Source organism: Schistocerca americana, chromosome 2, assembly GCF_021461395.2.
Source record: "Schistocerca americana isolate TAMUIC-IGC-003095 chromosome 2, iqSchAmer2.1, whole genome shotgun sequence".
Taxonomy (NCBI): Eukaryota; Metazoa; Arthropoda; class Insecta; order Orthoptera; family Acrididae; genus Schistocerca; species Schistocerca americana.
In genome coordinates this window covers 172,281,809-172,306,972 of record NC_060120.1, presented here as the reverse complement: position 1 = coordinate 172,306,972, position 25,164 = coordinate 172,281,809, and the positions used below count along the sequence as shown (strand labels likewise).

General features: G+C 40.0%; 1 protein-coding gene across 1 annotated transcript in view; it reads right to left on the bottom strand.

Moving 5' to 3' along the window:
- Positions 1-908: 908 nt before the first annotated feature.
- LOC124594901 (spermatogenesis-associated protein 20) overlaps positions 909-25,164 on the bottom strand; it is a 295,620-nt gene continuing 271,364 nt past the window's right edge. Inside the window, exon 12 of the mRNA XM_047133376.1 lies at positions 909-3,382. Coding sequence (XP_046989332.1) covers positions 3,107-3,382 — 276 coding nt within the window. The 3' untranslated portion in view covers positions 909-3,106. The remainder of the gene's footprint in view (positions 3,383-25,164) is intronic.

The window sequence follows — 25,164 nt, the reverse complement described above, 5'->3', positions numbered from 1 at the left end:
ACTGCATCACTTTTTTCTACCATGCAGCGTACATATGTAATTTCAACAAAAACAAAATCAGGTGTCAACGTTTTCCTCAACTACATAAAATTTGTACGTATACATATTTCAGAAACAAAAAACTCGTTGAATATTCCATGACTTTGCTGAAATGTATTCAGGGATTTAAAAAAAACAAAAACTGTTTTTTAAAGAAAGAGGATGCTCTTTAATACATTATTATAGATGCAAAATTTAGTGTTGCGACCCCACCTTTTGTCCACATATCTGATACGCAGCCTCTGTTATGGGAGCTGTACTGCTCATGAAAAATGTTTTCAACAATTTCCAAAGATTATAAACAAAACACAGAGATATATCCAATTTTTATTCCAACGTAGATGAAACAGACCTAGTTTTATAGTAATATTCTAGTTAGAAGTATTTCTCCCTAATTATGTTTCTCTTGTACTCCACAATAGAGCTAAACGCTACAGGTAAGCTGAAACTCAATAAAGAAGATAGAATTTGGACTAATGTAAGAAGTGGAGGTCGCAACTGAAAACGATTTAGTTCAGAACCTCGTGACACCAATCAAAACATATAATCATAAGGAATTTAGGTCACTGTCGAACTTTCAGCTCAGTTCTATGGTATCTGTCGACTTGGTGAAGTGCTAGGTACAGGTATGTTTCTAATTAATTTTTCTGTACCAAATTGATCAAAGAGAAATACACACATAGAATGCAAAATTACCTAATACTTATACTTCATAGTAGGTGGTAGGATGAAGTCGCTAATCCATTTGGATTCTAGATATATCATGTTTTAAAGACTCCATCTTATACCATCCACTAGACATCACACAATTTGCCCTTTCTCTAACACTTCTGGTCAAGACATTGACGAAAGGAAGTTGAACAGAACAATATTTGTAGGTAATCAACTGCTTTATAGGTCTTAGTATTGAGAACATATTAAAATACATATTGTCAAAGAAAAACTATATATATGTGTTTAACATAACTACAATATCTGAAAATATTTATTTATTTTTTGCAGTTAAGACAAACTAGCATTTGTACCTTAAAATTCTGTCTCATGCAGATGTTATCACTTTCAGCACGACCTGTTACAATATTTTGTACGACATGCTTATACATAAATACATACAGCACAAACAGGCTATCAGAATCATCTCGCAGTACCTGACAAAGCATCTGAAGTCTACATCAAATCACAGATCTATACAAATCTCCTAACTGAAAGACATTTTATATGGAAAAAACATTCCATCAATAACAAGTTATTAGCTATGAAGAGTATTGATCAGTTAAAATCAAAAACTCAGCCGCCTTAATATCAAGTATCACTCGTACAGCACAAACAAAGCCCAGATTTTGTGCAACAATGGGTTAGTCCCATGAATTTTTGTATATTATTTGCAACTTCAAGACATGTTCTGAGTACTACCACCCAATGTTTTTGTAGCTAGTAAAATATAATAATAAAATAGAAGATAAATGAAAATATATATTGCACATCACAAACCAGAGGGGCTCTGCTATTATTGCACATTTTAACTAAATGTCATATACTATTTCAAAATTCATTTAAAAAAACCTGATATGTAACAGGAAGATTAGCCCTAACCTGCTTATGTAGTAGTACATGCATATCCTATTATGCCTGCAAATCTGAAAACAACCTCCAACAACTAAATGACGTGGAGTCTTCTCAATCTCAGCTAAGTTCTTCTACATGGTACACTGGAAGACTGGTAAGCGATGAGTATATTCAACGATTAACAAGCATTGTGCTTAATTACGAGGCGTTGCTGGATGGATGAGCGGAGTTTCGCAATCCATTCTTCTTGATACAAAAACTGGAAATGAGGTCTTTTCACGCTTTTACTCTTGAATTATTTTGGATTGGCTGGGATCGCCTAACAATTCTCCAATTCTCCGCCCCCCCCCCTCTCTTGGCGACATTATTACAATTCAAATAAAGCTAATAATAATTCACCACCCAACCAGTATACGCTTAGCAATTAGTCCATACGATTTTATATCTTAATTTAAAGATATGACTATTTCCTTTTGTACGTCTATCCTTGTGTAGATGGTTACAGGGACTTCAGATGTTCAATATAAAAACACGTGAAGCAGTCTCTCTTGCATTTAATTTATTTATGCAGCCAGTTTCGATGTTTCGTTACACCATCTTCACGTCCCTTGACCAACGTAAATAGGGAGGAGTCCAATCCCGTGTGCAGTCATAACAGGAGCGAATATTAAATAACCAGTGTCCGTAGACTTCTGGTTTACAGGACGCTATCACTTCATTCGTGCTTTGAGGACGAACACCGGTTATTTACTATTGTCTCCTGTTAAGACTGAACACGAGATTGGATTCCTCTCAATTTACGTTGCTCTAGGAGCCTGAAGATTGTTTAATGGAACACCGAAACTAGTTGCACAAATAAATTAAATGCAAAAGGGACTGGTGCAGGTGTCTTCATTTCATGCCTATTTCGAGTGCTGCGCTGAGACGCTCTGTTAGTGGTGACTATAGCAATTGCCGTTATCGTAGCAGTTTCACAGTAGGCAGCAGAAATTTACGGAAGTAAGAAGATAGACGTTGTGATAGTCACCAAGTGAGAAACAGTTTTAAAGAAAACGCATTTTTAGTACTCGAATGACAAATTTTTATCTGTGCCACGCGAAACATAAGCGAAACTCTACACTCTCCATTATTTTGAAACTAAGAGTGAATGACAACTTAAAATGATCAAAAGATATATTTAGACTCTTGTCTACACGGAAGCTATTCTGGTTCTCGTAAATGCCTTCAGAATCAAGGCGTTGTTTTACGAGTCTCTAAGGAAAACGTACGCCCCAAGCATCACTACAAGTAAAAACTAGCTACTGCAGGAAGTTCCAATGACTCTTGAAATATAGTCGCCGGATTTCAATTGGCGCGTTAAGATTTATCCGAGCAACGTGAAGCTAAACAAGAAAACGGAAGCAAAGTAGGTAACGAGAAATGCCGCTATTTCGACGTAGCAACTAGGCAACACGAGTTAGACACAGAGCAAGAGTATAGCGGTACGACGGTGTATGTGGGACTACTGCTGCTGAAGGAGGGCGCGCAGGTCGTCGGCGGAGTGCACGGGCAGCGAGCAGGCGCGGTGGCGGCAGACGTAGGCGGCGGGCCGGCCGCCCGAGGGGCGCATGCGCCGCACGGCCTCGCTGCGGCTGGCCAGCAGCCCGGCTCCCGGGGAGGCCTCCGGGTCGGGGCCCGGCTGCACCAGCGCCAGCACGCGCCCCGCCACCGGCGTCGTCTGCGCCACGCGCACCAGCGACTGCGTCTCCTCCGAGTCGCGCGGGCCAGCCACGAACACCTGCGCAAAGCAAATACGACAGTTACACACGAGGGACGGCGGTTACCACTGAAACAGACGATTTTTGGTTATATCGTTTTTAATCGAGCACGTACTGAAAAATTTTGACTCTCTCAGTGCCAAGAGACATAGCGTGAAAATATTAAATTGTCGTTGTTGTGGTCTTCACTCCTGAGACTGGTTTGATGCAGCTCTCCATGTTACTCTATCCTGCGCAAGCTTCTTCATCTCCCAGTACTTACTGCAACCTACATCCTTCTGAATCTGCTTAGTGTATTCATCTCTTGGTCTCCCTCTACGATTTTTACCCTCCACGCTGCCCTCCAATGCTAAATTTGTGATCCATTGATGCCTCAGAACATGTTCTACCAGCCGGTCCCTTCTTCTTGTCAAGTTGTGCCACAAACTTCTCTCCAATACTGTTCAATACCTCCTCATTAGTTATGTGATGTACCCATCTAATCATCAGCATTCTTCTGTAGAACCACATTTCTAAAGCTTCTATTCTCTGCTTGTCCAAACTAGTTATCGTCCATGTTTCACTTCCACACATGGCTACACTCCATACAAATACTTTCAGAAACGACTTTCTGACACTTAAAATCTATACTTGATGTTAACAAATTTCTTTTCTTCAGAAACCGCTTTCCTTGCCACTGCCAGTCTACATTTTATATCCTCTCTACTTCGACCATCATCAGTTATTTTGCTCCCCAAATTGCAAAACTCCTTTACTACTTTTAAGTGTCTCATTTCCTAATCTAATCCCCTCAGCATCACCCCACTTAATTCGACTACATTCCATTATCCTCGTTTTGCTTTTGTTGATGTTCATCTTATATCCTCTTTTCAAGACACTATCCATTCCGTTCAACTGCTCTTCCAAGTCCTTTGCTGTCTCTGACATAATTACAATGTCATCGGCGAACCTCAAAGTTTTTATTTCTTCTCCATGGATTTTAATTCCTACTCCGAATTTTTCTTTTGTTTCCTTTACTGCTTGCTCAATATACAGATTAAATAACATCGGGGAGAGGCTACAACTCTGTCTCACCCCCTTCCCAACCAATGCTTCCCTTTCATGCCCCTCGACTCTTACAACTTCCATCTGGTTTCTGTACAAATTGTAAATAGCCTTTGCCGGCCGGAGTGGCCGAGCGGTTCTCGGCGCTACAGTCTGGAACCGCGTGACCGCTACGGTCGCAGGTTTGAATCCTGCCTCGGGCATGGATGTGTGTGACGTCTTTAGGTTGGTTAGGTTTAAGTAGTTCTAAGTTCTAGGGGACTGATGACCTCAGAAGTTAAGTCCCATAGTGCTCAGAGCCATTTGTAAATAGCCTTTCGCTCCCTGTATTTTACCCCTGCCACCCTTAGAATTTGAAAGAGAGTATTCCAGTCAACATTGTCAAAAACTAAATAAGCAAATGAAAGAAAACGTTGCCCGTCAAACGTTCGCTGTTTTTCGCGAGGTGTGATAAGTTGTTGAAAACTACAATAAATCGTCAGTAGTCTCCTTTCGAACTCTGCTGAAAAATCACATTCTAATCGGGGCAATACCACTGTTTTGGACATTACGAACAGTTGGTGCTAAAAGGCGAAAACTCAGGTTGGGGTATGCTGTTTTCCGTGTTAATTTTTCCGTTTTCAAAGGCTACAAATAGGTAAAGATATATTATGTAGACACATTCACCAAATACAAATAGCTACTTTCTGTTTTTCTTATATGCTATGAATGAATTGTTCAGTTTTTAATTCGCTATTCTTGGCGCAATTTCCTTCCCATTATTATATCACAGAAATAGAAAACAAATCTGTAAGTTTTAAAGCAAAATAAGAATTGTACTTCATTACTACGTCACTTAGTAAAAATATATTCTGCAGTACAACAGATGTTCAGCGACGACTCTTGGAGGCATGTCTCAACTCCATATGAAATTCAAAGTGCAGTCAAGTTTCTACAGAGTCACTTGTAGAGTGTACCAACGCTCAGAGTTAATGTTTTGAGCACCTGGTATGACAGACGTGATAATAAACACACGAACCATACCTGAGTTCCGTGCTTGCTTACTTTTGGTATAATACGGCGGACGCTTGTGGAACCTCTTCTCCTGACGATGGGTCAGTGGTTTGCGGCGCTTTTATCTTGACGCTAGTTGATCAAATCACATTTATGTTGTGCCGTTGAAGTTCTCTTAGAAGCTTATTTCAAACACCACAGAACAGCTACACAATTCTATTAGGGGAAAAAAAACAACAAAGTCGGTGTCATAATTCGGCGACTATAAAGGATAAAAACTACTTGCGAGTGTCAGGAAATCCGCCATATTGTCCGCAGTAACTTGGCGACAACCGCACCTCATTCTGGATATTTTTGTCGTGGCCTGTCTTAGCTGCCTCACCCTCCACACTACTGAAAATCTTTTTTGTGATTTATTCTGTAGCATATTTTGGTTTCCAATTTTTTTTAAAATCTCATTTTGTTCCTTTTCGTTCGTTGCATCTGCTCGTGGCGGATGTCACAAGACACCCGTTTCAGTTCATCGTTGATCCATTCACTCAGTTTTTTTATTACAGAGAGCAAGCAGCCCTCTGACCGAACACGCTGAACTACCGTGTCGGCAAATTGTAGTATCTGCTTTCATGCACATTACGTAGTTACTCGTTCCGTGACGAAGCAGCTTTGTCTCACAGGATCTAGTGTAACCTGATGAATTCAATCACATCAAAATGAAATTAGACTCACTGATTGGAAGGGATATACGGATCCTATACAGACATAAATTCACAGTAGCGAAGACTTTATAACAGATACCTGCGAATCATTTCATTACTTGCAATGACTCACAGACGAGTAGAAACAGATGCCATCGAAAGGAAACTCTTGTACTGACACTGCATCCATCTGAGAGTACAGTTTAACCATCAGCCGGTTACCCGACAGGAAAATTTGAAATTGAATACGTGTGGCGATCACATTAGCCACGATCCTTTGTTAACAGTTCTTTTTTCTGTAAGTTGCGCTTGATTTCAAGAGACCGATTCGGGTATGGTGCCCGACTTCCGGCTGCCGAAAGAGGTAAAGAAACTGGGTGGGAAGACATGCAGTCTTTTTACACATCATGACGTACTGTGTAGAATACATTGTACACACTATAAATACCACTGTGATCGGCACCTGTCGCCATAGTTGCCAAAAGATATCAGGCAGATAAAGAACATATAGATCAAAGTTCACGCCCACGCGTCACACTGTGAAGTTTATTTTACACTATCACTCGAACAATTTTATTGCGAAATAAATATGCACACCATTTTCGTGTACCATCGTTCTAAACCCTCGATGCCCAGAGCTTTCAGTAATGCTACTTCTCAATGCCCGTCAGTCCACCTTTCTCATTGCAAAACCTTTGGCAGAACCGTTTCGTTATTCGGCAGTATGAAAACGTCACGTTACTATCTGTCGACCTTTAGAGAGACAGTGCACACAGCGAGGAGAGAATTCGCTGCACATCAGTCAATAACCACTGTCCCCTTTCAGCTCACTCGCAACACCGCCCGCAAATAGGCAGCGGCTGCAGCCACAAATCTGTGTCCATACACACTCATCGAGTGTTCACGAGTGCGAATGGCCAATATGAGTTCAATAGGAGAAATGACGACAGCCAAATTCAGATTTGTGTTAGGATGCCCAGATTAAAAATATGTCATCGTCGTAAGGAAGTAAAAGCGGATGTATGTACATTTCGAAAACCACATATTTGTTAACAGGTGATGAAAGAGTGAACTCATTCCACTTTCATATGCTAGGTATGAGCTTCTCCAGTCAAAATGCGAGCACACAGCACGCTTGTGGAGGAATTCTGCTCACGCTACACAGCCTGACAGTATTCTGGACGGGACCGGGTAGAGGTCTGTGGGTGTCAAAAAAAGAGTAGTGCCAAAATACGTACGATACGCTTTGTCTGGCTATAAATTCTAGATCCTCATGCTCCGCTATATAAAATCTTTCAAACAAAGGACGGTCCTTTTACCTCCACCTCTCAGGTAAGTGAATACAGTTTCGTCGAATGTCGGAATACAATGTTTGAAGAGCAGTCTTTGGATGTCTAAGAAGACCACACTGCACGATACGAAACGTTCCAACCCTCACAGAAGATACTAACCTGACAGAGGAATATAATATTGCCCATATCGTTCAGGAGTACAGTGCAATGTTTGCGACCGAACCGCCGAATCTTTCCATCAGTAAATGGGGTATGTTCTCAACTGACTCGGTTGTTTTAACCCCTCCACTGACGGAATGACCCGCTTCCTACTTCCGTATGTATAAAGCCAATACGGACTTGTAGCTGTCACGCCTTTGCGCTTACTGCTACGTATTTTAACCATAAATAGCTCAGCCCTAATGGTAAGAGTTAGTAGTGAATTCACGTTATTAATCTTTGAAGACAGCACAGCTGCCACAAGCTCAGCTCACTTTTACTCCACTCCTACCCTCGCCATTGCACCACATTAACTAGGTGCTACATGGACCTTGCTAAATTCACTTGCGTATACATTTTTGACCGTTACTCGCCAGTATTTACCTATTGGATTAGTACACTCCTAACCGGACTATTTCTCAAAGAGCTGTGATGATTGAACGGGTTCGATCCACGGCCTACAGTGCCCTACAGTTCACACGGTAACACTGCCTACCTGACCCACTTAACTTGGTAGTGAGCTTATGTATCCAATCACCACTGCTAGCAGCAGTGGATAATCCTATCAGCACGACGAGAGCAGCAGACTTACCGTCGAATCCTCCTGAAAATACTTATAACTACGGTCGCCAGCTCTGAAGGAGCAAAAGAATAAATCAATTTTTTGGCTCGTTTCAAAGTGAAACGGCTTGAGTTGAATTTTAAACTTAATTCTGAATATTACTATTTCTGATCATTCTAGATGATTCTACAAAGCAAATACTCTCTCAATTTCTGTGAGTTGGCTTGGTAATTACCACCAAGACAATTTATGCAACTTAGGTTAACAAAATTCTATCCTTCAACTTCTTTAATGACTTTGGGATATTACTCTTTAGACAATTGCTATAGAATTAGTTAAGTGACTTTACTTGAAAGGTTACTCAGAAAAATTTAAGTAACTATAAATAGGCGACTCATTCTGGTGTGACCATTGCTCTTTTCAACATTCTTAAACGCTAAAGTATTCTACAACCAAAAGGATTGTAAATGAAAGAGGCGATGGTGGCCTCAGTCTGATTTCACTACACTATGTTTCAGGTTACTACACTTTACAATGAACAACATGCGTCGTAATTTTACTCATTACTATATTCTGTCCTCTGCAGTTGCATAAAAGAAAACCGGTATTCTCCTTTTACATGTATACAAAGTTCGACTTAACAATTGCAAGCAGTCTTGCCTTGGGTAGACGTGTCGGTGCTGGTGGTGAGATGCATGTGGCTAACGCAGCTCTTCACGCCTCATGCCCTCAATGGCGGCTGGAACTACGAGCTGTAGCACTCGTATAAGCTACTGCACGTCCGCCATAAAATCTGGGCGCAGGAACTCTTACAATCAGCCCCAGTGGCATAGAGACGGCTTCGACAACCATTCATTGCGTTCTACTCCACAAACGGCGACGATATTCTCCTCTTCGCTGTTGCACAATCACTTTTGCGTGAGCACAGTTATGCACGTCCGGTCACGTCAACACTCCCCAGGCCATTTTATTGTTCAGTCCCTGTGTCTCCAGCTACCTCTAGCTACGCTCGTATCACCAGGAGTGGGGGCGTTCCCCTACCACCTTTTCACCGAAATCATTTAGTATTTAAGAATATTTATATTTATTACCCTGGAGTTCATACCAGTCATAATAATTTACTACTAGCGCTTTATAACATTAAATCATACAGTAATAGCTTATAATTACCAAGAAAAAGAATACATTTGACTCCGATAGCTTAGCGCATTGTCTGAGAGGCAGCGCTAATTCCCAGTTTCGCCAATAGATGGCATCAGGGTGCACTCCCTGGCAGTCTCACACCAGCGCACCCGTTTCCGACGCGCGGGCTCCAAATTACTGTCAGCCCACCATTATTTCAGTTCCGTTACACATGCCCCACTTCTTATTGAAGTATCTAACAGTGATAATTCAATAAGAAGTCTCTCCTATAATGAATCTGAAATTTTCGTTAAGCTTTTTACCGAGGGTTTTCCCTTTCTTACTGATACACCTCGGTACTTATATTACTTATTTAAAATTAAACACCAATTCTTTCTGTCTTTCCTGCTAAACATTACATAAATGATTTACATATATTCTTTACAATTTTCTTACATCTAAACACAGTACACTTTAAACATCTTTTTTACAAAAATTTTAAATACACTTCTTTTATCTCAGGCAAGTAAAACACACGTTATGCGCCTATTACTTTATAGCCCGTCCTTTTCACTTTACCTCCTCACTTTTCTACCTCTTCCACAACACTTATTTACACATCTATTAAGGCTTTCTTAGAAGCTCAGTCTTTCCCAGTCTGTTTAGTCTCTACTTAAACTAGAAGTTTCATTAGAATACTGCAACATATTTTAGTGAACATTTACCTTTCACATAGAACAAAAGAAACAAAACTATTTACATATTGGTTTACTTTAATATTTATTTATATATTTATTTTCAATCTGGTAGAATTCGTGGTTCATACCTTTTGAGATCCACTATGTTTCTTACTCCCAGGCGTTTGCCTGTTAATGGGTACTCTAAATAATAAGCATTCACATTGGGTATGGACACTATTTTAAATGGTCCATTATATATATATTTAAATTTGCTGATCTCGTTATTAATTTCACTTGACTTTTCATGTGTTTTTACAAGAACGAGATCACCTATTTTGAATTTAGGATTCCTTACTTTTTCGTCATGACGACGAATTCTCGCATCTGCTTGTTTTCTCATCTTGTCTTTTACTAAGTTCTTTTTACTATCATAATCTAATTCAACTCTATCTGGAAATTCTAGTAGGACTTCTACTAGACTTCTACTTCTCGTCTTTTTCAGGATTTCTTCTGGAGTAAATCCAGTGCTCTCATTTGTTAATGAATTCATGATTTCTTCGAATTCACTCACATACATGCCCCACTTCTTGTGGTTACTATGGCAGTACGTCCTAAATAACCGAACTATCTCACGCATATATCTTTCTGCCGGATTGCTTGATGGGTGATAAGCTGAGATATGTACCACTTCTACCTGTTTCTCAGTTATCCCATCCTTCCACATTTTTGAGCAAAACTGAACACCATTATCTGATAGTATTCTCTTTGGCTTCCCTACTTTCACAAAATAATCACACACCATTTTATCATACACAGCTCTGGCAGTAGCTTTTCTTAAGGGATATAGCTTTATATACTTTGAGAAAAGTTCAACTGCTACAAATATGTACACAAAACCCCCCATGGTTTTCGGTAATGGTCCAAAGATATCTACTGCTACTATTTCTAATACTTCATCAGGTTTTATTGATTGCATGGGCCCTTGATTAGTTGCATTTGTTACTTTCGCCTTTTGGCATAGATCAGAAGATCTTATCCTCTGTGCTACCCTTCGTGCCATGTTATTAAAGGTAATGCATTCATCTAACTTATCGGTACACTTCCGTGCACCACAATGGCCATATGCCAAGTGAACATAATCTATCAGCACTTCAGTGTGTTGTTCCGGCCAACATACTCTCCACTTCCCTGGATTATTTAATCTTTGAAGATACAGTACACCTTTATGTATTTTATATGAAGCCCTTATGTTAGTTGCATCCGGATTGTCAAACTTGACCTTTACCGACTTGAGTGCATCATCATCACTTTGATATCTTCGCATATTCCGATATATTTCCCTAATTTTTTCTCTTCCTTCCGCTTTTTTGAAGTAATTCACCTCAAAAACATCTTCCCTATTCTTTACACTTTCTAGTGTCTCACATCCTTCCGGTAATCTCGACAAAGCATCCGGTACTGCGGGTTCTTTCCCTTTAACATACTCGATCTCTATATCAAATTGTTGTAAAAACAGCGCCCATCTGGTCAACCTGTTATGTAACAATCTGCAGTCCTTCAAAAATATTAAAGCTTTGTGGTCTGTATGGACCACAGTCTTATGTCCCCATAAGAAAAGTTGAAATTTCCTAAAACCCCATACTATAGCTAAAGCCTCCTTCTCTGAAACCGTATAGTTTCTTTCATGCTTAGACATGGTTCTACTCGCAAATGCTATTTGTCTATGAGTTTTTTCCCCATCTATCATTACCTCCTGAAATATGGATACTCCCAATCCATAATCTGAACTATCTGTTGCCATGTGGAATGGTTCACACAGGTCAGGGTGCCATAACTTTATGTTTTTAGCCAAATTGTCTTTTAGCCGGTTGAATGCTGTTTCACATTCTTCAGTCCACATATACACACTGTTCTTCTTAAGTAGGTTGTTCAGATGTGGGCTATTAAACACCTGATCATCCACATACTTACGATAAAAGGAACAAAGTCCTATAAACGACTTTAGTTGTTTTTTATTCTTGGGAGCCGGACAATTTCTTATTGCTTTGACTTTATCGGGATCCTTTCCAATTCCCTCTGGTGTTACTATGTGACCTAAAAACTTTATTTCTTTCTTCACAAACTCGCATTTTTTCAGGTTCAGGGTCATTCCTCCTTTAATTAAAGCTTTGAACACCCTGTCGCATAACTCCATGTGCTCTTACCATGTCCTTGTAGCAATTAACAGATCATCTACATAAACCGTGATTAGCGAACTAAGTTCACTCCCTAAAATTTTGTCTAAAGCCCGAATGAACACTGAAACGGAAGTATTTAGGCCAAATGGTACCACTGTGAAATGGTAGCATTTGCCGTTGAATAAAAATGCCGTGTACTTCCTAGACTCCTCACTTAATGGGATTCGCCAGTATCCTGCAGTTAGGTCTAAACTAGTCATGTACTTTACACCATTAAACTTCTGCAATAAATTATCTATGTTCTCTGGACGATCCAACTCCCTCTTCACTACTTTATTCAGAGTACGAGCATCTATCACTATTCGTACACTTCCATCCTTCTTACCTACTAGCACCAGTGGGTTATTATATGGGCTAGAACTCCGTTCAATGACCCCACATGAAACCATTTTATCTATTTCTTTTTGAACTGCTTCTTTCTTAGACACGGGTACATTATATGGTGGTTTAAAGAAAGGTTCATGCTCCTCTACCTCCATGCAGTACTCATAATTTATCACTCGTCCCGGTTTGTCCGAAAATACCTCCTGATTTTCTTTCAGAATTTGCCATAGATCCTCCCTTTTGGCATCAGATAGTCCTTCCGTTTTTTCCACTACATTTCGAAGGAGTGTCTCCTTATTTCCATCTTCAACTATCTGCCTCACCAGAAACCAATCGAATTTTTGACCTATTCCTGAATCATGATCATCTCTAAATTCTACCCATCTCAGCTGGTTCTCTTCCATTACTCTAAATGATTCAAATGGTATTTCTAATACCGCACTATCAACTTTACAAACTATTATCCCTTTGTCACAATCTATAATTACTTTCTGTTTTATTAACCAGTCAATGCCTAAAATGATCTCGGCACTGAGCTCTGGAACTACTAAAAATGCATTCGAAAATAACTTGTTTTTTGTCTTAAATTCCATCATCACTTGATGTTTAACAGGTTTACTACATTTCCCTGTCGCCCCTATCACTTTAACACCTGTTACTGGCATCATGACTACTCCTCGTTGCTCTTTGATCATCTCAAAAAATGCGTGCGAAATAGCACTTATTTGAGCACCCGTATCCAACAATACATATAAATCGTACCCACATACATTAATGGGCAGGATTGTTTGCATCCTATTGTCCTCTTTCATACTTTCTTTATCTTCCCATAGTAAATCCTTATCCACCGCCAAGTCTTGCCATATTATTTTTCCGGTTTTTATACTGACCATTCCATCTGGAGGTTTCTTTCTCCTTTTCATCCTAAATTCTTTCACCACTTTTTCCAACAGTCCTTCTTCTAGGATCTTTAATGCCATCTCGTTCTCATTCGAATCTGTCATGCCTGAACTCTCGGTTGCGGGATCGGAAACTTCCTCTACTTCTTTTTCTCCCTGGATGCTTTCTGATGATTCTGACGATAATTCCTCCTCCTTAGAAATATGACCTTCTTCGGATTCAAATAATTCTCGCAAATTATAATCCATTTCTCTACTTTCTCTTTGTTGGATAGTGCATTCGCCACTCTTACTTTCATTATTTTCCCCTACTAATGGAATTCCAGTCTCACTCAACTCATTTGCTTCAGTACTACAGGGATCACAACACTCTTTCTCTTGGTTAGATACACTTTCTCTAATTTCTCTAAAAGAATCTTCATCACAGTCATGTACTCTTGCTGTCACTAGGTACACATCATAATCGGTATGGCTCTCTAACACTGTCATATTCGGGTCCAAATTAATCACTTGAGTGGAAGATCTTTCTAATTGTGCTGGCTGGCTTTTGAGCTGATGTACATATTCTGCATACGAGGTAATTTCTGAATCGGCACGCGTCTCTGCACTATGCCCCTTTTTCTTATCCACCCTTTCCTCTTTAATTACTTCTCGATGCGATTCGTCGACTATTCGTACGAACCTTTTACCATAAGTCACATCACTCCTACCTTGCCCCTGCCTCTCTGCACAATTGCCATCCCTACCGACAACCAACGCCTTCTCTGACTCTTCCTTCATCAATTCGTCACTCTGACCTCGAATTGTACTTATTTCATTCACGTGAGCCTTCACATCCGACCGATATTCTTTTCCTACTTCATTTCCCTTAATAATTCCTCTCTGCTCTCTCTCCTCTGTTTGTATCCCTGCATTATACTTCGCAAAGTTTCGTTTATGTAACTGCTCTTCAGGCGAACGACGCACTATCCTACTATAGTACTGACTACTCCGATCTTCCCTATATTTGGGCCATTTCTTTCTTTCCGCGCGCGTTAGGCCCTTGACCTGCGCGGTATTTAGTTTTCCTGATTTTGATAATGCATCCCGTTTCCCTGATAGTGTCCTCTCCCTCGCTGAGAGTTACCTCCTCGACCTCCTCCTCTCATCATGTTAATTTGCGGTTCATTCCTACCACCTTTTACTATTCCATTCTGATTTCTGAAACCTCGAAACTCTCTAGTTTCACGCCACCTATCTTCATTCTCGATGTTTTCTAAAAATTCATCGAATGTTCGATGATTGCCTCCTACATAACGCTTTGAATCGTCAGATAGCTTTTTCCACAACTCCCACACTATCTCCGATTCTGATCTACGATCTTTAAGATACTCCAAACGCTTGAACCATCCTTCACAGTATTCTTTCATGAGCCCACGCCCATGTTCTGGCATTCTGGCGACAAAGAATTCTCTCCACAACCTATCCCTCTGTTGTGTGCCCCAGAATTCCTCAAGGAACTTTTCTTTGAAGTCTGTAAACTTCAAATTGTCGATATCCAAATTCAATCCCCAACGTTTAGCATGACCTGCTAAAGCGTCTATTACTAAATTATTTCTGATTTTTGCATTACCAATGGGATACCACTACAGTTAAGAAACGTCTGATTCTGAACTTGCTGACTTAACAATTTTATCTCATTACGCAGTGTATTTTCCTGCTCCTGCACACATGCATCAAAACTCAACATGGTATTGCGCAGTGTTTCAATATCAGCTGCCGTTTCTTTAACAATCTCTTTCTTTACAACTGGTACTATCACCTGTAATTTACTTTCAATTATCGGTTCTAATTTTTCACTAACCAAAGGTTCCACTGATTTCTCTATTCTCTGAATTTCGGTATCAAATCTTTTCTCTATTTCTGTGACTTTTCTCTGAACATTTGTTATTTCAGCCCTAATGCTATTTACTGATTTGTTTACCTCTGTGATACGTTGGCTTTGCGTATTCAAAATATCTAAATTGGCTTTTATTTTACCAGATAGGTTTTCCTCCAACTGGGATATATGACTAGCCATTTCTGCTTTCAAACTAGCATTCCCTTCTCGAATTTGCGCCATCATCCTATTTAACAAACTTGTTAATTCCATATCCTCTCCCTTGTGACTTGCATCCACAGATACATTGGGTTCACTTTTCACTACCTTTGGTTTCACTTCCCGTTCCTCCTGTCTTGTGGGTGTGGATTCATCTATAAGATTTTCCAACCCTACAACAGTATCTATGGTCCCTAGTTCTGGGTCTGACCTTGTAATGTTTTCGTCTTGCTTGTTACTATTCGACTCCATCTTATGCTGCTGTATTTCGTGCCTAATAGAAATGTTTATTAAACCAAGTATTACTTGTTTAACTCCTACTATTGGACTTTCTTTTGCTGCTTTGCAGGTTGTCGTCTTGAACTTACCAATTGTGGTATATTTGTCTACAACAGAATTTTAAATTTTAAATTTTCTTGAAACTACAAGTTTATATAAAACACTTTTATTAGAGCCATTATTCTACAAAATTGGCAAGTCCTGTCACGGTCGCCACATGCGACCGAACCGCCGAATCTTTCCATCAGTAAATGGGGTATGTTCTCAACTGACTCGGTTGTTTTAACCCCTCCACTGACGGAATGACCCGCTTCCTACTTCCGTATGTATAAAGCCAATACGGACTTGTAGCTGTCACGCCTTTGCGCTTACTGCTACGTATTTTAACCATAAATAGCTCAGCCCTAATGGTAAGAGTTAGTAGTGAATTCACGTTATTAATCTTTGAAGACAGCACAGCTGCCACAAGCTCAGCTCACTTTTACTCCACTCCTACCCTCGCCATTGCACCACATTAACTAGGTGCTACATGGACCTTGCTAAATTCACTTGCGTATACATTTTTGACCGTTACTCGCCAGTATTTACCTATTGGATTAGTACACTCCTAACCGGACTATTTCTCAAAGAGCTGTGATGATTGAACGGGTTCGATCCACGGCCTACAGTGCCCTACAGTTCACACGGTAACACTGCCTACCTGACCCACTTAACTTGGTAGTGAGCTTATGTATCCAATCACCACTGCTAGCAGCAGTGGATAATCCTATCAGCACGACGAGAGCAGCAGACTTACCGTCGAATCCTCCTGAAAATACTTATAACTACGGTCGCCAGCTCTGAAGGAGCAAAAGAATAAATCAATTTTTTGGCTCGTTTCAAAGTGAAACGGCTTGAGTTGAATTTTAAACTTAATTCTGAATATTACTATTTCTGATCATTCTAGATGATTCTACAAAGCAAATACTCTCTCAATTTCTGTGAGTTGGCTTGGTAATTACCACCAAGACAATTTATGCAACTTAGGTTAACAAACTTCTATCCTTCAACTTCTTTAATGACTTTGGGATATTACTCTTTAGACAATTGCTATAGAATTAGTTAAGTGACTTTACTTGAAAGGTTACTCAGAAAAATTTAAGTAACTATAAATAGGCGACTCATTCTGGTGTGACCATTGCTCTTTTCAACATTCTTAAACGCTAAAGTATTCTACAACCAAAAGAATTGTAAATGAAAGAGGCGATGGTGGCCTCAGTCTGATTTCACTACACTATGTTTCAGGTTACTACACTTTACAATGAACAACATGCGTCGTAATTTTACTCATTATTATATTCTGTCCTCTGCAGTTGCATAAAAGAAAACTGGTATTCTCCTTTTACATGTATACAAAGTTCGACTTAACAATTGCAAGCAGTCTTGCCTTGGGTAGACGTGTCGGTGCTGGTGGTGAGATGCATGTGGCTAACGCAGCTCTTCACGCCTCATGCCCTCAATGGCGGCTGGAACTACGAGCTGTAGCACTCGTATAAGCTACTGCACGTCCGCCATAAAATCTGGGCGCAGGAACTCTTACAATCAGCCCCAGTGGCATAGAGACGGCTTCGACAACCATTCGTTGCGTTCTACTCCACAAACGGCGACGATATTCTCCTCTTCGCTGTTGCACAATCACTTTTGCGTGAGCACAGTTATGCACGTCCGGTCACGTCAACACTCCCCAGGTCATTTTATTGTTCAGTCCCTGTGTCTCCAGCTACCTCTAGCTACGCTCGTATCACCAAGAGTGGGGGCGTTCCCCTACCACCTTTTCACCGAAATCATTTAGTATTTAAGAATATTTATATTTATTACCCTGGAGTTCATACCAGTCATAATAATTTACTACTAGCGCTTTATAACATTAAATCATACAGTAATAGCTTATAATTACCAAGAAAAAGAATACATTTGACTCCGATAGCTTAGCGCATTGTCTGAGAGGCAGCGCTAATTCCCAGTTTTGCCAATAGATGGCATCAGGGTGCACTCCCTGGCAGTCTCACACCAGCGCACCCGTTTCCGACGCGCGGGCTCCAAATTACTGTCAGCCCACCATTATTTCAGTTCCATTACATGTTCCTTCGGACACGCGTTCATGTCCGAAGGAACATTCATTGATCTTACTTCTGAACACGGGCGCTGCAATATCCTAATTAACCGCCAACACCGGGAAAGCGACTTTCAATTAATATGTCACCCCTGTACTGGAATACACATAACAGATGTAGAAGTGCAGGTTGTGGACATATGGTTGACGACATATGAAAGTTTGGGTCTGGCTTTGAGTCGTGCTCGGATAGCCAAATGGTAAGGCGGCCGCTCGCGATAAGCGGGAAATCTGGATGTGTGTGACGTCCTTAGGTTAGTTAGGTTTAAGTAGTTCTAAGTTCTAGGGGACTGATGACCACAGATGTTAAGTCCCATAGTGCTCAGAGCCATTTGAACTTTCATAAATCTAACAACATCGATACAGTCTACAAAACTTTTGCCATAAGAAATAATTACGGTAAACAGTGAACTACTATTATTTAGGGGGATGTAGCAATTTCGTCTAGGAATGAAATAATCATTGAAGAAATATATGAAGATAATAACTGTTCCAAAAGAACAGATACCATTGATGACCATGCAGCTTCTCTAGAATGAAATGATAATTAAATCGAAACCCTCAGCTGCCAACAGGTGTTGTTGATATACCTCAATGGGGACAGTTGAAAATGTGTGGCCCGACCGGGACTCGAATCCGGGATCTCCAGCTTGCATGGCAGCAGACGCTCTATCCATCTGAGCCACTGAGGGCACAGAGGATAGTGCGTCTGCAGGGACTTACCCCTTGCACGTGCCCTCAGTGGGTCGGATTGACAGAGCGTCTGCCATGTAAGCAGGAGATCCCGGGTTCAAGTCCCGGTCGGGGCACACATTTTCAGCTGTCCCCATTGAAGTATATCAACAACAATTGTTGGCAGCTGAGGGCTTCGATGAATTATCATTTCACTGAAGAAATTACGAAAATAATGAAGGCAACGAATTAACAAAGAATAACGGAGACAAAAGACAGAAATGACTAACGTATTGAAGAAAGTAAATTCAATATGAAGAGTATGTCCTGGTAAACACGCTCAAGTAAGCAAACTACATCGATTAGAATGTAGTTTCAGGATGTTTTCTAACGTCCTTAGGAAATGGCAGGTGTACGACTCCACAATGCACATTAATTAATCCACGAGAAATAATGAACTAGGTCTGGAGTTGGTAACATGGAGAACATATTCACCTACACAAAGAACCGAAAGACAAAATACAACAGTCTTTAGAATACTGAGCGAAAACAGGAAATGGGATCCTGGGAAGTTGGACCAAGAAGTAACTCCAAAGGAAGGACAACCTAATTAACAATGGCAACGCAAATAGTATTATAGTATTATTGGGTTACTTTAGGCAAGAGTTTCTTTAAAGAAGTGTGAGCACGAAAGTCAAGTTGGCGCTTAACAAGGAATTTGCCTCATTTATGTACCTCTAACAGAAAACTGGATACTTCGCCCCACTGAGTGGTAAGCCACTTTGGTTTACATTTCACCGGCTGTTCCACTGGAACACCACATCACAGCTACTGTATTATGTTTTCTTTATTTTTTTGAAAATGTTTATTAATTTTTACACTATAAGCCCGACTTCATTTCAAAGTTATTTACTCTCTCTTCAGCTTTGTTCTGTAACTAATTCTATATTGTGCCCATTATATTTATTACATTACATCGAGCACCTCTCCCTATTCCAGCAGAGTTACTAATGCAAGACATCAATAAATTGTCTAACTTTTAGAAAACTGAGCATAGCCAACATAACTTATCAAAAGCCGGTATCCAGAAATAGCAATGCAAAAGGAAATGATGACGTAAAATAAAGTAAATATAAAATATCGATGAGATGGGTTTACACACAATTTTTATATATATATATATATATATATATATATATATATATATATATATATATATATATATATATATATATATACTGGCCATTACATCAGCTGTGATAAAATATAGACAAAATCTGTTTATTAAGAATTAGGAAACAGGCGACAATACCGTTGCGAAACAATACAGAACAAATACTGCAATTTGCTATAATATGTACATGGGGGGGGGGGGGGGGGTGATTATTTCGAAGTACACTGAGGTGACAAAAGTTGTGGGATACCTCCTAATATCGTGTCGGATATCCTTTTGTTCGGCGAAGGGCAGCAACTCACGTGACATCGACTCGATAAGTCGCTGGACGTTTACTGCAGAAATATTGAGCCAGGCTGCTTCTATATTCGTCATAATTGCAAAAGTATTGACGGTGCAGGATATTGGGCTCGAACTGACATCTCGGTTATGTTCCACAAATGTTCGATGTGAACTGGATGGTCAAACCATACGCTCGAATTGTCCAGAATGTTTTTCAGACCAATCGCGAACAGTTGTGTGACATGGTGCATTGTCCTCCATAAAAATTCCATAGTTGTTTGGGAACATGGCGTCCCTGAATAGTTGAAATTGGTGTACAAGTAGCCGAACATCCATAGGACCCTGTCTATTTCATGTAAACACAGCCCACGCTATTATGAAACCACCACCAGCTTGGACAGCGTCTTGTTGACAACTCGGGTCCATTGCTTCGTGTGGTCTGCTGCATCAGCTGTTAACAACTGAAATCGGGACTCATCTGACCAGTCCACGGTTTTCTTGTCATTTAGGGTTCAACCGATATGGTCTAGAGGCAAGTGAGACGCTGTAGGCGATGTTGTGCTGTTAGCAAAGTCACTCATGCCGGTCGTCTGCTGCCATAGTCCATTAACTGCAAATTTCGCCACATTGTCCTAACTCCAAGCAAATGCTGCTGCTCTCGGTCGTCAAGTGAAGGCCGTCGGTCACTGCGTTGTCCGTGGTGAGAGGTAATGCCTGAAATTTGATATTCTCAGCACACTCTTAACACTATGGATCTCGGCATATTGAATTTCCAAACGATTTCAGAAATGGAATGTCCCATGCGTCTAACTCCAACCACCATTCCGCGTTCGAAGTCTGTTACTTCCCGTCGTGCGGCCATAAACACGTCGGAAACCTTTCCATATGACTCACTTTTGTACAAATGACAACTCAGCCAATTCACTGGGCTTTTATAGCTTGAGCACGCGACATGCCGCCATCTGTATACGTGCACGTCGCTATCCCATGACTTGTTGCCTCAGTGTATTATAACAGGAAAAGAAAATTCAATGATGATGTATTATACAAGACAATTTATAACGAATGTAGCAAATAACTAGTATCAAGTATTTCATGCTTAACTACAGATCGATAAGAATTACAATGAATACAAAAGAAAGTTCAAAATTTTAATCTTTACGCGAGCGCATTGTATCGGAAGCCTACACATGCACAGTGATGCATAAGTGAAACGTTCCGTGTCATAATTGAAAACGACGCATACCGTACAGAAGGCATTCTGCATCGTAAAATTTAACAACTGACGATCCATCATCACACTACAAAGAAGTTTTCGTTGGGGATGCAGTTGGGTAGCTCCAAACGCCAAAAAAATTTGTGTACGACACTGTTTGAAGAAGCAGGGTGTTTGAGAAAAGGAGAAAGCAATGGCCGGCCAAGTGTTTCAGCCCATAACGTTGAATATAGTCAACTGAAATCTGAGTACGAAGCCTAGGAACTACAAATGCTGCAAACAAAGGTTTAGAGTGTTCTCAAAACTAAGCTGAAAACGATACCGCACAGAGTTCAGATTTTATAGAAATTATGCGGAATGACAACGTCAAATGGACAAATTATTCTACAGGAAAGCTGGTAGCCATAGAGGAAGAAACATTTGCTGCACGTCTCATTTTTAGCGATGAGGCAACATTCCATGGCAACGTTAGCCGACACAGCATTCCAATATGGGGTAAGGAAATTCTTGGTGTTTAACTGTATATCAGAGGGACATCCCTAAACTTAGCGTACTCCCTGCGATATAAGCATAAAAACTGCACAATCCATTTTTCTTCATTGGGTTAAGAGTTTCAACAAACATTTACCTGAACGTGCTTAGCCAATAACTGATGCTACAGGTTGATACGGATCCCATGGATAGCTTTTTCAGCAAGCTGGAGCACCTTCACATTGTGTTATGAAGGTTCGCATATTTTTAAACCACCATCTTCCAAACCCTTGGATCGGGCATACTGCATATGACGACGATGTATTCTGCTCTGCTCTTCACCATCTATACTTCCTGATATGGCTACCACGGATTTCTTTTTAGGGTGAAAGACCATTTGTAGAAAAGAACATTTCGCGTAAGGATCGCGGAGACATGAGAAGAGAAATTAGGGACACACCATTTTTGAGTGGAATATGGAAAGAAATGGCTAGCAGTGGTACATAGCACCTTCCCTCATACACCGCACGGTAGCTTGCGGAGCATGCATGTAGCTGTAGATGCATACGCGCCCTTAGCGAAAATTGTTCCAGAACCGAAAACGTACATTTTTAATGCGATTTTGTTGCGTTGGTAACTGGATAGTGGGAAATTTTGAAACGAAGGGATTAATTCTCAGTCCCTCTCACTTGAGTGATGGAAAAAGATGGACGCCGTGACGTAACCATATAATATAAGCTACGGTATGTGGAATATGCAAGTGAAATGTCATGGAAGTCCAAACAGAAGGATAAGCTTGGCTTAAATATCCGTTTGATAGAAAGCAAACAATGCTTTGATTGTATGTTATAGGTTCCACATTTACGCAACAACACAGGTTTCTTCTTTTTACCCAAACCTTTTTCGTCACCTCTGCGCCATCATCAGTGGGTTTTGTTTATTGAAAACTGTAAAAAGTGAACATATTGTAAGTTGTACTTGACCTAACAAAGTGAAGCCTAAAGAAAGTTTTTGTTCGTTTTTCTTCTCACCGTGATTTTACATTATATGGTTTTGCAGGACTATCTGTATGGTGTCCTGCATTGATAGCTTCTCAACTGCAAACCAAACGATGTAAATTCACACTACATCGTCTGCAGATAACGGAATGTTATAGTCCCTCTGCTGTTCCTAATGTACATAAACGATTTCGTAGACAATCTGAGCAGTTCTCTTAGATTATTTGCGTATGATGCTGTCATTTGCTGTCCAGTACAGTAATCAGACGATCAAAACCAATTACAAAATGACTTAGACACGACATCTGAATGGTGCGAAAAATAACAATTGTCTGAATAAGGAAAAGTACGAGAAGAAATCTGTTAAATTTCAGTAACACGATTAATTATCCAAATTTAAAGGCTGTCACAATTTAACTAAATACCTACAAATTACAATTATGAACAACTTACATTGGAACGATCGCATATATAATGTTGTTGGAAGGCAAACCGAAGACAGAGTCTAATTGGCAGAACACTTAGGTCAGGGGCGGGTAATCTTTCCAGCAGCCGGGCCAAATTTTTGAGAGGGTATTTCCCTGCGGGCCGCATTACCAGTTTTTGTTTTGTGAACCAAAACATGCAAGAAATAGCAAATTACTTTTAAAGAAAATAAAACATATCTGAGAAAGAACATTTATTATACAATGTAATGAAATAGTGCAATGACTCGCTTTGTTTGATTCAATTGAGTCAGTACTGATGTCAACTGAAGTTGCTGCTACACGCAAAGAGGTTTCCAGATGAAATCAGTAATTCGTGTTCTCATTTGTGATTTGATGTAATTCATCCGACTAAAAAGCTGTTCACACACATGTTTCCAAATAATGAAATCGTTTTTAAAGCATGTTTGTAAAACGAAGGATATTTCTTCTTGTCCAAATGTTTTATGGAATTCTTCCAAACCAACACGATTATATTTTGGTTTTAACTGTGCATCACATTGCACTTCGCAGCATTCCATTTGTAAATGTCCCGGTAGCGAATTCATGTCTATAGAGAATGGCGTAGCAAATACAAAAAAAGCACACGATGTTTCTTAAAATTTTGAAAGGGTTTTAGAATTCGTATTTCAAGTCAGATATCAAAGAAGCGTATTTAATCGCTGCCGCCAGTCAGACTCTGATTGCTTTGACAGTGTAGCAAAATGTGTGTAGTTTTTGTTCGTAACTGTTCTTCCCAAAGTCCAAGTTTCACTGTAATGCGGAATAAGATCATGGATGACATTAATCAGCTGATCGTTTCCTTGGAGTTGAGTATTAACATCATTTTGGTGGCTAGTTATATCGACCAGGAAAGCAAAGTCGGGAGCCTTTCTTTGTCTTCGAACTCCGGGAGTATCTTTGACTTCCTTTCGAAGAATGATTGTATTTCATGCTTCAAATTACACACTCTTGTCAACATTTTCGCACGGGTTAACCATCTTACTTCTGTATAATACGAAATGTTATCATATTTTGAATACAAAGACTTCAGAAAATCTTGGAGCTAACGGTGATTCAATCCTTTCGACTCAATAAAGTTCATTGTTTTGACAACTACTTTTATAACATGGTCCATTTTGAGGGACTTGGTAAATAAATTCTCTTAATGGATTGTATCGGTGATTTGCCAACTCTGCGGGCCTCATTTTCAATCACTGAACTAAAGCTTTCTGTTTCCCACCCATTGCTGGAGCACCATCCATTATTAGCCACGACGGGTTGTTAATTTTTAACGAAAAGCGACTTCGTGTCCACATACCTGCTTCTAACAAAACTCGTAACTTCATGGTATCCGTAAGTGGATACAATGCGCTGATTCTTCTGTTTCGTTAAAACGGCCATCGACACCTGTGACATAAGTCGTCACTTTGGCGGTATCCCTTATATCTGTGCATTCATTCAAAGCTAGAGAGTAAAATATAAATTCAGATGCACGATTTTTCAAATTATCTCCACTTTGTCTTCTAATGTCACGTCTAGTATAAGTTTGACAAGACAGGCTTATTTCTGAGAAATCGTTTCTCTTTTCTGGGCAGAAGGTCTCTAAGCGTTTATTAACCATTTCGCCATCTGAATATGGCTTTGATTTTTTTGCCAGTATCAGAGCTACTGCATAACTCACTTTCACATAACATGTTGACTCTGAATACGCTCTCGTAAATACCTGCTGCAGAGCAGAAAGCTTCCTTTTTTAAGTCGTTTACCTTGTCTTGTCGAAATTGTCCCTTGTACTTAGCAAACATAACTGCATGTTTAGCCTCGTAATGCTGTTTTATATTATATTCTTTAGGAACAGGGACAGAGTCATTGCATATCAGACAAAGGTGTTTTGTTTTATATTTCAAAAAATAGTTTACAGTCCATTTGTCTTCGAAAGTTCTCAGCTCCTCTGTAACTTTCCTCTTCTTA